Source organism: Delphinapterus leucas, chromosome 12, assembly GCF_059928025.1.
Source record: "Delphinapterus leucas isolate spDelLeu-1000000601 "Yukka" chromosome 12, BTC_Dleu_Yukka2, whole genome shotgun sequence".
NCBI classification, from domain to species: domain Eukaryota; kingdom Metazoa; phylum Chordata; class Mammalia; order Artiodactyla; family Monodontidae; genus Delphinapterus; species Delphinapterus leucas.
In genome coordinates, this window is record NC_143140.1 from 52,942,405 (window position 1) to 52,955,764 (window position 13,360).

General features: G+C 39.3%; 2 protein-coding genes across 4 annotated transcripts in view; both read right to left on the reverse strand.

The window, feature by feature from the left end:
* Nucleotides 1–12,581, reverse strand: part of TSPYL4 (TSPY like 4) — a 57,264-nt gene extending 44,683 nt beyond the window's left edge. For all 3 annotated transcript variants that reach the window (XR_016395171.1, XR_016395170.1, XM_030760318.2), the window contains exon 1: nucleotides 12,470–12,581. The gene's annotated coding sequence lies outside the window, so the exon portion shown is untranslated. The remainder of the gene's footprint in view (nucleotides 1–12,469) is intronic.
* On the reverse strand, nucleotides 9,485–12,817 carry TSPYL1 (TSPY like 1). Its single transcript, XM_022554856.3, has one exon. It carries the CDS (start codon nucleotides 12,711–12,713, stop codon nucleotides 11,403–11,405), a length of 1,311 nt encoding a protein of 436 aa, XP_022410564.1. The 5' UTR covers nucleotides 12,714–12,817; the 3' UTR covers nucleotides 9,485–11,402.
* Nucleotides 12,818–13,360: the final 543 nt, after the last annotated feature.

Below are 13,360 nucleotides of genomic sequence, written 5' to 3' on the forward strand. Positions count from 1 at the left end.
TCTATTTTAATTTGTAAATGCTTGGGTATGCCTATATTAAATTACATGATGAAGTAGTTAGATGGCTATACATATAGAATCAATAGTTCCTTGTATTTTTTGGAAATTAACCTCTTTTAAGATACATGGTTTGCAAATATTTTCTCCCATTCCATAGGTTGCCTTTCCACGCTGTTGATTGTTGATAAAATAAAAGTCTTAAAAAGCTTCGTGTCAGAGTTTACTTGGCAGTTCTTTTCACTCTTACTGTTAGGCAATGATGTATCTTACAATCAATGTTTTAGAGTAAATGAAATAATTTGCTTTTAAAAATGGAATATATAAACAGCGGAAAAAATTTTTGTTTTCATATGTAGGATAGTGGTAGGTTCTAGGCTTAAATAATAAATTTTTCATCTACATGAATATTCAGCAATGGATAATTAGTTTATATGGGGCACCGTCTATCACATTGCAGGATGCTAGCGTCCTTAATGCCCCTGATGAATGCCAATAGCACCCACATTCATTGTATTGATAATAACCAAAATAACTCTGGCAAATTTCCCAAGCATCCTCTAGGGGGAGTTACACAAACACATTGAGAATCAGTTTTTTTAATGCTTGTGAATGTGGTATTCCCATTCCTGGTCACTAGAGGGAGGAAGTAGTCTATAAAATAATCTATTATATTTAAAATATTTTATAGGACAATTTTAAATATAATACCTGGCTTCATTACTTTAAAAAAAACAACAAATAATGAACCAAAAAGTTAATAATAATCTGACTAGTTTGTCGTTGGTTTTAAAGTTTAAACCGTTCCAAAGAGAATATGCCAATTTTATAAACCACACATTCATTAAAAGAACTAAGGTATGAGTTTTCAACAAATGTTTCATGCTCTATATGTTTTTCAAATGGAATCATAATCTTTTTTATACTTAGGCTATCACTGTTACAAAATTAAAATTTTCTCAGACAAGCTTGTTCGGTTACGATGGCTTCCTGTGACAGCATTTAGCCACTCACCCCACCAGAAAAAAAAAAAGCCTTGCTTTTACCAATCATAAAGGAAATCAGAGACAAGGTCCCTGACCTGAGTGACCTCATGCCTTTGTATGCTGGGTGTGATGGTTGATTTTGTGTGTCAATTTGACAGGATTAATTTGACAGATTAAATATTTCTGGGGGTGTCTGTGAGGATGTTTTCTGGAATTAGCATTTGAATTGGTGGACTCAGGAAAGTGTCAGTAGACTGCCCTCCCCAGTTGGGGTGGGTGTCATCCAATCTGGGAAGGCCTGAATAGAACAAAAAGGTAGAGAAGGATTTGCCCCTTTTACTTCCTGCCTGAATACTTGAGCTGGGACATCAATCTTCTCCTGCCCTTGGACTGGTAATCATACCATCAGCTCCCCTGGTTCTCAGGCCTTGGAATTCAGATGGGTATTATACCATTACCAGCTCTCCTGGGTCTCCAGCGTGCAGATGGCAGATCGTGAGACTTCTCAGCCTCCATAACCCCACAAGCCAATTCCTCATAATAAGTCTTTTCCTGTTGTTTCCATTTCTCTGGCAAACCCTACTAATACGCTGAATAAAGACACATATGTTGGAATCAGACAGATCTGGCTTTAAGTCTCAATTGTGCCACTTACTAGCTGTTCAGTTTGAACAGATCACTTGACTTCTCTAAGCCACAATTTCCTTATGTATAAGATGAATATAATAAAACTTAATTTACAGGACTGTTGTGAAGATGAAATATGTGTAAAGTATTTATCCCAATGGGCTTTCAATAAATAAAAGCTGACTTGGTAATTTTTATTATTTTTATGTTGTTTTACGTATATTGAATACACTGCAGACAGTACAAAATCAACATCAAATTCTGTTATGAAACAATAAGTATATCGAAGTTCAAAGATGAAAGAAATCCACAAAGGGTGAAGCAGTAAGTGAAAGAAAGGAGAGTTGAATTGGACAAAGTAAATATAATTGGAATAATCTGAGAAAAACATGAAACATTAGGATGTAGTAATAATACTTGTCTGCAATGTTCGTTATTTCTAAATGATTCTAGACATATAGTATATTTCCAGTTCATAGAAAAAGTTTATTGCTGGAACTAAATGCGTTACCTCATTCTTCCACATAATATTACTTTATACAATACTTTAAGGAAAAAAAATTTTGTAAAATATATACCTTTAATAGCTAATTGGAGAGGATTCAGCAAAACTGACCCAAGAGTAAACTTGAGAAATTCGGCCATTACCTAACAATAGTCGACTACAACAGTACCTAGACTACCAGGTACCCACCAGTTCTTAGGCCCATCTCAACACAACTCGTAATTGCACCATGCTAAGAGAAGGCAGAGCTTGGTGAAAAGGATAAGTATTAAGTATCTAAGTAATCACTCTGTTGACTCAATTAAACCTCAATAAATATACATCCTCTACATTTCTTAGTGATATCAACAGTTCTTTACATCTCAGCTGCCAAATTCCAGAATGATATTAAAACATTTGACATTTGGCCCATTCTGTTCTTCTGAGGAAAAGTAAAACTAAGCATTTAACTCAGTAAATATCAAAAATTATATTTTAAAATACAGGAAATAGATATCTGATGGGGTTTGGATACCTTCTATTGTTTAACATGAAAATAAACAGATATATAAAGATAAACATATCCTTTTTAAAACCATTTATGAATGAATTAGGAATAACTTTCAATTAAGGCCAAGATACTTGTACTTAACTAGGATTTTATGTATGTTTTTATGCCAAAGTTGCAAGCTGCTGCAATGTGGTAGAATGTGCCCTAGCTTGAAATAAGAAACCCTAATTGAATGCAGCCTGTGCTGCTTACATCTAGATGAATACATTTCAATTTGCTGAGCCTCTATTTCCCTATTTATTAGTAAATGGGAATAGTGGTATGGAAACCTAAAACAAGAGCATACATGGAAATTCATGATATTTCTAACAATCTGTGGAGAAGGTTACGGAGACAGAGACGTATACTTGAAGGAGAACTGGATATCCCCAAGGCTCAAATTGTGACTCATGGGACAAGGAATTCAACTGTGATTAAAAGAAGGTCAGAGAAGCATCTTGTAGTCATCTGAATGTGCAGAAATGGAATGGGAAGCTCAGGGGGATTCTTGAGGGTGCCCCCAGGGAGATTGTTATTGAGTGTATCAGTATTACCTACAGAACAATATGCTCTGAGCAGACTGGACTTCTTCAGTGACCAGAGGATAACAGAACCTCTTAGTTTGTAAGTTAAGGGAATCTCCAAAGAGATCAATTTTGGCCTGAAATTAAGGGAGAAAAAGTTAAAAAAAAAAAAAAAGTAATTCCAAAATTGGAATTATACTACAGCATGAGAACAACTTGCAAATACAGTCTTGCAAGTAGAGTCAGCAACTTTTAAGCAAAGAAGGAGAGAAGCCGAAACACTGGAGATGGGCAAATGGAGTTCCAGTTTTTGAATTCTCAACAATTTTAAAATGTGCTATTTATTGAGGTTATAACTTACATAAAGTGCATGAAATTTAAGTGTACAGTTGGACAAGTTTTGACAAGTGGATACATCTGTGTTATCATCACCCAAATTAAGATGGGGAGCATTACTATCACCTCTGAAAGTTTGCTCATGCTTCTTTCTAGTTACTCTCCCCAATCTACTTTTTGGATTTCTGTCACCATAGGTAAGTTTCCTGGGCTAGTGACCTTCACATATATGGAATTATACAGTATGTACTCTTTTATCTGGCATCTTTCACTTAACATAATGATTTAGAGATTCAACTATGTTGCTGCATAATCAAGTTTGTTCCTTCTTGTTACTGAGTATACACTACATGTCGTGTTCCACTGTATGAATACATCATAATTTATTCATTCACTTGTTGGTGGACATTTGGTTTGCTCTAATTTTGAGCTATTGTGAATAAAACTGCTGTGAACATTCTTGTGCTGTGTGTAAATCATACCTTAAGAAAGAAAACAAAGACAAATATCAAAAACAAACAAACAAAATCTATTATTAGGTAACATCTTTGGTCACTTAAAATAGCAAAGAGAATGGCTGAGGCAAAAACAACAGTGAGGTGGTAGGGTTAAATATTTGAAACTCAGTGTTAACCACTATTAGTGTGATCACGGAAATGCAAATTGATTCAAATGGGATATGTATACTGACTAGAAATCAAGCGGAGAACACACTATTTTCCTATACTAAGCTTTCCTGAACTCTGGAATCAGAGTCTGAAGCTTAAAAAAAAATGAAGACTTGGAAATGAAGACATTGACAGGCTTCTGTGTACAAATCATGCTTTTAGTAGCTGTGGCTGATTCTGCAATGCCAATCTCTGATCCATCAGTGGGTCTCAACCTCAAGAAATGTGTGCTGAAGCCCTCATTAAGACCCATATTTCTAGAACTTTGTAAAGGAGTACATGAATCCCAAAATAAGTTTCTAGATATATGGTCAATTTTGGGCAATGTTGTGTCTTATCTAGAGCTGTATGAAATAACCCACCTTCACCAATAACTCTTCACAATAATATATGCTTCCTACTTACTTCTTATAGTCTCTAATTATAGAACAATCTTTTAAATATGAGTATTTATTTTTATTACTTTGATGGAAATTGAGCAGGTCTATAAACTAGGCTTTTAATTGTGCACTTCTGTAGTTATTTGATTTCTAATTTTGATGACTGATTAAAAATAAGCTCTATAACATCATTTTTAATATTTCTCCAACTTTATTTTGAAAAATTTCAAACCCACAGAAGTTGAAGTAGTAATATTAAAATATTATTAATACTGCCTTCAAAAAAAAAAGCAGAGTGATCAATAGAGGTTAAAAAAAAAGATCACTAAGAAGTCATTTTCTTTTTTGACAAGGAAATTTGAAAGACAAAGCACATCTGCTATAATGGACTGCATCTGGGAGGAAATGGCACACTTTTCTAACCCCTCTGCCTGGAGGGGGCATCTTTCCCTAATTCCTTAAGAGGTGCCAAGTATGCTTGCTGATGCCCTAGAACAAAGTTAAACCACACACACACAGGATAACAGGTGGATCTACAGTTGATGGAAAGATCGTGTCTTGAAGATGCTATGTCACTCTGAAAGGAAGATCCCGGGAGGGAGAAGTTCAACAATGAGGTGGCTACAGACCAGATTTGCAAACGACATGAAATTAAGGAGAATTACTCATTAGAAAGAATCCTCCAAATGTGAATAAGTTAGGAGAATTAGCCTAACAGAATAAAATTTAGTATAGATACGTGTAAAGTGTTGGACACAAAGTTCAATAAAATGCAGTAAGATGGTGAAGCCAAACTCAGCAGCATGTGAATACTTTAAAACTTAAGGGTTTAGTAAAAGGGTAATATTGCTGCCCCAAAAGCTAATGCTCTCCCAGGATCCATTTAAAGAAATATACTATTCATAATAAAGGCAGAAAAAAAAATCTCATTCTGTTTTATTTGGATGTTATTTTGTTCAGTTCTGGGCACCGAGTTTAGTAAGAGCACTGGCATAATAAATCTTGTGTAATTAGCATACAAAACAGAGGAGGAACATTGAAGGAACTGATATATAGCCAGGTTGGTGAGGGGACGTTGACAAGGATGTAATGAAGATCTTCAAGTACTTAGAACTCTTTGGTGGAATCAGGCTAATTCCAGTCTGCAAGACTACAGGGGTCAAAACAATGGAGCAAATGTGCTGTGAGGGAACTATATGCCGGGCCCTTTGCAATAGCTAGATGTTGTAAGGCAGTGGATTTCTGAGTAAATTTAACAAAACTGAAAACGAGTGAGCACTCCCTCACTTCAGGAGTCCAAGGAAAGGTTATCCATGATTCTAAAACCTGTCTTCACCTTGAGATCTAATTTAATTGGTTTCAGGGAGAGCCTAAGCATCAGGATTTTTTCAAAGCTCCCCAGCTATTTATAATGGGCAATCAGGTTTGATAAATATTAAGGTAGATGACTGCTTGTCTGGATATGAACTAAATAAGAAATTAAAATGAGAGGCAGGTAAATGAAAATTAGTATTTTTTAGTTATATTATATGCCAGGCATTGTGCTTGGCATTTTCACACTCTAACCTTTATTAACTATGTTAATACTTGGAATCTTTTAGCACAGTGCTTGGAACATAGTAAGCTCCCAATTGGTTGCTGTTACTATCCTCTCTATAACCATATAATCCATTCTCCAAATATATCCTGGGAGAATATTAGCTTATAATAAAGATATTATCATCCCTGCATTACGGACAAGGAAACCGAGGCTCAGGGAAGGTATTTACTTTGGCTAATGCACTAGGTGGTAGACTGTAAAACTGAGTTAATCCCAATTTAAAACCAGCCTGTCTTCCCTGTCTCTTCAAGTTGCTAATAAGACATTTGGTTATTTATAAAAATTAGCAATTTACCTAACTGACCTTTTACATTTTTAATAGAACCATTTCTTCCTGGCCTGTTCTCAGGGAAATTATATTAAATGCAAATCCTGAAAAAGTGAAGCCGAGAAGTAGACATTGTTTTCCTAACGTAGCCCCATGGAAATTCTTCTGTAGGTTTCGAGAACCTCTGAAGTCAGAGGAAATAGATCAAGGTGACCCTACAGAGCTGAAACAATTCACTTCAAGCAAACATGGAGATGGCGATGGTACTGTTCACAAATGAAACATCTCCCATTCTGATGAATGGATAAAGATTGTTATCTGTCACTTCTATACAATCTAGGACTTCAATTATATACTAACATTGAGGGAGAGGAAGATGGCCCTGAGGGTGTATGGTCCTGATCATCTCTGACACCTCCTCCTGGCCACATTAAGCCCCCGAGTTTTCTTATGCACATAACTAGTTTGAGGATGTGAATTTGCTGAAGAGGAAACATCCAAAGAATGGCACCCCCTTAATGAGATAGTTCCTCAAGGGCAAGGACAACCTTTACTTTACTATCCCATATAATCCTTAATATAGTATCCAATACAAAATAGTAATTGCTTCAAATTGTAATTTTCACTACACTTTAGACAACACTAATTTTCAAAAATAAAATGCACTTTTCAGGAAGGTACAGAGAATATAAAAATATAAAATAAATATTAAAAAATAAAATAAAATATACTTCTTCAAGTGGTGAGCATTGAACTGACTTGGTCCAAAGCTAGCTTGGGATATTTTCTTTCTGTTGCTGGCCAATTGTTAAAATTTGGAGCCCACATAACATACACAAAATGGTGTGTTTACTGACTGAAATTATTTTCTGAGCTTCATGTACATCTGTAAACCAAGAAATACAGACCATTTTATTCTAGAAAAATACGAAGCTGTAGGTCATAAACGTTGTTAGAGACTATTTATTTATTTTTTACTTATTTATTTTTGGCTGAGTTGCGTCTTCCTTGCTGCGCCCGGGCTTTCTCTAGTCGCGGCGAGCAGGGGCTATTCTTCGTTGCGGTGCGCCAGCTTCTCATTGCGGTGGCTTCTCTTGTTGCGGAGCACAGGCTCTAAGCGTGCGGGCTTCAGTAGTTGTGGCTCACAGGCTCTAGAGCACAGGCTCAGTAGTTGCAGCACACGGGCTTAGTTGCTCCGTGGCATGTGGGATCTTCCCGGACCAGGGTTCAAACCCGTGTCCCCTGCATTGACAGGCGGATTCTTAACCACTGCGCCACCAGGGAAGCCCGAGACTACCTTAAATAACCAATGTAACTATCAGTGCAAATTTGGCACCCATATCTACCCTACTTATACCCCAAATTAATTTACGCAATACATTTTATGAAGTACTGAGTATATCTTAGGTACTCAAAAACAAATTGATTAAAGACATATCATTTTACCTTTTACCCATTGGCTTCTAGCTATACTTTACGCATCTTGAATTTTAGCTAGATAAACCTTGCCCTAAAGTCACAAAAAATTTCATGGCGAGAAAAGATTAACATGTTAAACTTTTACAGATATTTTATATGCTTTGACATATTCATCAAGAAATCTAGAACCACACTGTCCTATATAAAATTTACCAGCAGCCACTTTTTAAAAATGGGTAAGTAGGGGAAATTAATTTTATTAATATATTTATTTAACCCAATATATCAAAAATATTTCAATATGCAATCGATATAAAAATTCAGACATTTTACATTCTGTTTTTCCACACTAAGTCTTTGAAATCAAGTATGTATTTTATACTTTAGCAGATCTCAATCTGGACTAACCACATTTCAAGTGCTCAATAGCCATTGGTGACAAGTGGCTACTGTATTAGACAGAACACGTCTATACAGTCTAACCCCCTTTCTATCTCCAGTGTGATCGTCACCTTAAAATGTACAAAAACAAAGCACATAAAAGTTGATCCAAAATTAATGCCCTGTTAAAATAGCAAGTGAAAAGTTATAGTGTTTAAACCTTTTCTAATTATTAAACAAGAAATTTATTTAAGAAAGGCTTTGCAAATTTGTTGACAATCACTTTTACAAATGCCTTGAAAACTGTTTTCTTCTTTCCATTACCTCATCAAAAGTCTTTTCTGGGTACTAAGTTATTTTGTTCTTTTTTTCCATTTGAGTTATTCATTTTGTCATTCAATAAATATTTATCTGGTGACAAGTACGGGCAAAACATTATGCTTGATGCAGCAAGGAGGGTAAAAGACACCCTACCTCTGCTTTCACAAAGCTTTCAAATTAGAAAGAAAGGGAAAGAGTGAAAAACATGTGAAAGTATATCTCTTTATTTTACTGTATCACTGTGTCAATTATTTGGACATCAGTCTTTCCCCAATTCTTTAACAACAAAGGGAATGGTCTTGTTATCTTCCCAGGGCCTGACAAAATGCCTTAATATTTGTGGAATTCACTATAATGAATTATTACATGTTATTTTCTAGAACAGAGCTCCCTACAAAGTACACTAAGTACAAAAAGAAATATTTCATCTTCCCTAAGAAAAACAGAAAAACTATAAGGCAAAAGAGTTATCTATGACAGGCCTTAAAGGATTTGACACAGAAGGTGGTGAGGTTTGAAGAAAACAAGTTTCTACAGTTGAGAAAGTATAAGGATAGAAGAGTGTATCACTCATGATAAGAACTCTATGAATGTTTGTTTACTAAATGCACAAGTGAATAAAGAAAGCCTGAATGACCTGAGAATATCATTTATAGAGACAGAAATGGAGGCTTTAAGGAAGTGAAGGGGGGATAGTGTTACACAAGCAGTATGGAAAAGAATGCAATCATGAGGAAGAAGTTGAAATTGTTACCATTTTAAAGTAAAACAACAGAAACAACAAACCTCCCTACTGAAAGTACAGTAGTGTTCCTCATTTTCTTAATTTTGGGATAACGCCTATTGTATCCATTTAAGAACTTTAATAATTCCATAACCTGCCATCACCTAGAACAATTTCTTCATGTGTGTTTATGTGCAGGGTGAGAAATAAGAAATCTAGCAGAGTAACATGCTTTTATTTTACCATCATGCATATAAGGAAAGACAGATATATCAATGGTATACTTTCAATGAGACAGAGCAACCTCACGAGTATTTATGCTACTTAGGAAAAGAGACACATCAATTACTAAGTTGTTAACTGGGAAATTATCAAGACAATCAAGCCACACATTTTTAGTAAGTTATTTTTCCACGAAGACAACAATTTCCAAAGTCTTAATAATATGACAAGAACTAGTTATTCAAATTATATTTCTAAGGATACGGTTTTAACAGAAACAAGTTGAAATCCGCTATAGATATTCATTTAAGTCTCTATATCATACAAGAAAATAAGACTGTTCCAAATGTTCCCAACTAAAAGCAAAATAAAGCCTGTACAGCTCAATTTTCCCAGTAAGCAGAAATAACATAACAAGATTTACTAAATACTAGTGAAATAAAAGACACAGTATTAATCCTCCTCATAAAGTCAGTCAAATGAAAACGAGAGAAAGCACTCAAAGCTGAGTTGCATTTCTTTAAAGATCTCTTCTCTAGACAACATATTTAACATTCCAACCCCCTTCAATTCTCCCATGTTTATCCTGAGAAAAATAACTTCTCTCATCACCACTGACAGAGCAAGAACCTTCCTTGAAGGCTCTCAGTCTTAATTTTAGGCCCAATTTTTACCTGGCTCATTTTTGCCTGTGGTCTTCTGTTTAGTTTCCCATGCTTTGGGCACCCATCACAGTATCTTTGGTTCTTCCATCCATTAGGGCCTAGATATCGCTTTTCATTTAATCTAATAAATCTGTCTCCCTTTAAACCCTCTAGATGTTGCTAAAGTGGGTGGAGGATAGGGAAGAAAGCAGAGGGAAGTAAGAGCTCTGGTAGTCTATTACACAAGACAACCTGCCTCTGGAAATAACGGAGAGCCAAATTAAAACTAAAAGACCTGATTCTGCAGATGTTTATGAGCTATCACTTCTTTTAAGAGCCAGGAGAGAGACAATGGAGAAAGTGTACTGCCACCCTGGCACTTAATCACACTCCCGATGAGAAAAGGAGGCACAGAGGTACCTAGGTTTTGGCTGAATTCACTAGTTGAGGCTGAGAAATCCTGGTACTTTGAATGGACACCAGCCTTAGACCATCCTGCCACAAGGACAAGTCTAACTTGTCACCTCAACCACTTGCCTGACAGTTAATAGGGTTCTGGATGATGGGAGTGGAGGGAACGGGGGTGGGGGTGAGGAATAGAGGAGAGGTCTTTTGGGGAGAAGAATGGAAGGTCTTTTGTGTGCCGGCAGGAAACCTGGAGACTGTTTACCAGAAACCAGAGTGGGGCTGACAATAGTCTAGATGATGTTCATCCAGTAGGTAGCAGCCAAGGGCACAGCCAGTAGCAGACAGCGACAGGTGGTGACCAGAGGCACAAGAAGAGCAATGGAGTCACATAAATCATACAGGCCAAGTGGTCCACTGCTGTTCTCCCTTGATATCATTAAAGCCGCAACTGTCCACAGGCCATATGCCTGTACTGCAGAGCGAAGTGGGTAGAATGGGCTCCTAGACAAATCTAGAATTCCAGGTATAAGAGGCAGACCGGAGGCCCTGGGAACAAACGGGGTCCAAGTAGTGCAGATAAAGGCAGTGCAGTTTACATCATCACAAACTTGGCTTAGGAGTGGTGTGAATCATGGCCATGCAGCATGTGATATTAATGCACATGTGGAAGTGGTGGAGCGTGGTCATGATGGTCTCAATCTTGAGGCTGAGAGAACAGAATGTCCAAGGGAAAAAGGCTGCAGAAATGTCAGAAAAAGAAAGGAAAAAAAAAAGTAGAAGGCATACCCATTTCTGTTGCCCAAGCACAGGTCCAGCAAGGGGCGGAAAGGGACTTTATGCAGGAACATTACCAAGGGCAAAGTTTAACCAGACTGGAACCCAAAGGGCCTGGGGATCTCCACTGGCTCCCTTATTGGGCGACGTCTGGCTCTATGGACTCCTTCACGCAGCAGGTAGTATTGCAGTGGATTTGGCCACAGGTCCTCTTTGATAATCTCAGCAATCCTGTCAGACTCTGGAAGGCTGTGGTCTGAAAACCAGGTGAAGAAATTGCAAACGACCTCTTGGTTCCTGCGAATGAAGGACTGGGGTTCACGGCCCCGGCGCCATATGATTGGAGTGGAAAGAGACACCACTCGGCCAGAGGCTCTGACCTCATATTCCTTGACAATCAGCTTGTTTCGGAAATAGGGGTTTCTTCGAAAGAAGAACTTGAACTTGCAGCCTGTTCGAGGGTGCCTGAGCTCCTTCACCTCCAAATTGGTTATGTATCTTAACATCTCTGCATCTTGGCCCCTGATCATGGGGGACAACTGGGGGTGGTTCCGAAAGGCAGTGACCCAGAAGCCCGGGATATTCTGAATGATGTAGTTCCTCCGCTCCAGGTAGTGTCGACGCATCCGTCCGAACTTATGTTCTAGTTGCTGAAAGGCCCGGTCAGCCTGAGCATTCACAGTGTCCAGCTCCAGCTGGATGGCCTCCAGAGGGTTCATGCGGAGATCCATCCGCAGGGGCCGGTGCCCTGACTCCTCCACCACTCTATTCTCCACCATTTCTATTTCTTCACCTACTGGCTTCTCCACCATCTCCATCTCCTGCTCCACTCCCTCCCCCTCCTTCGCTCCTTCCTTCTCCGCCACCTCCTCATCCACTGCGACTGAGAAGAGGGAGCCCTCTTCAGTCTTCACTTCCTCAGCCTTCGCCTCCGCCATCAGCTCAGATCCGAACCTCTCCGCGCCACAGGTTTCTAGGGCCTTCTCCCCACCCGGGCCCCGCGGCTCTCCCCGCCGGCAGCCATTTACCCTGCTGCCGTCCGTCGCCAGGGATACAAACGCCGTTTCCAGTCTCTCACTGGGAGGCGGGGCCTGCTCTTGCCCCGCTTCGGGCGCTACGTAACCGCCATCCCCACCGCCTCCGATCTGGGGCTTACCGTCACAGACCGGATCTGCGGGAGCAGCGCGGGGGGCGCCCCGCTCCTCTGGAAGCTGGGACGGTGCGGGCGCCACGGCTTCGAAGCTCCCCTCACCCGTCTCCGCCATCACCTGTGACGCCTCGGTTTCCTCACGGAGCTTCAAGCACCTGGGAGAATCCAGGTCTCCGGGGGCACGGTCGGGGACGGTGAGACTGGGGGTTTCAGGGAGAGGCATCCTCTCGACCCCATCCGGGCCGCTCATGTCGGCAGCAGCCAGACAAACGTCAGGCTACCGTCTGCTTTTCCCCGCAGAAGCCGCGCTCGGAGAAAACCCGCTGCTCTCACCGAAAACTCGCCGCTCTCTCCACCCACTCGCTAGTCTCGCGAGCCTCTCCGTGAGGGTGACGTCACGCCTGTGGATCTCACCCTGACGCGAGAATTGGCAAGTCCTGGCGTGGCTTACCTGGTACCGTGCGGTCCGAGCGTGTTTTCTTAGTTTTATTCCTATGAATTTAATCGGGTGGACTGGTAGTTTGACTTACGTAAATAAATGTGGCTCGCACTCAGAGGCTGAAGCAGTGAGGACCTTCCCTGCGATGCATCTGGAGAGTACCTCTCCAGAGGTAGGGATCTCAGTACTACACTGCCTGCTGTCGTCTGAAAACATGTTTTTCTGGTGTTTGGTATTTTCTAGGCAGGAAGGTGAATCTACTCCCTGTTATTCCATAATGGCCAGGAGCAAAAATCTTCTCTTTATTTCTAAACTAAGTTGAATAGCAAATTGTTTCCCTTTTCTCAAGTAGAAGTGAAATGAAAATATTCTGGCCTCTGACATCACTGGGAGAAAAAGCTACTGAGCGACTTTTCACCACGAAACTGATGCATATTGTTCCTTGCTAGTCTTACCTT

What these genes read in the sequence shown, in the direction of transcription:
- TSPYL1 (XM_022554856.3), bottom strand. Translation starts at nt 12,713, where the DNA reads ATGAGCGGCCCGGATGGGGTCGAGAGGATGCCTCTCCCTGAAACCCCC.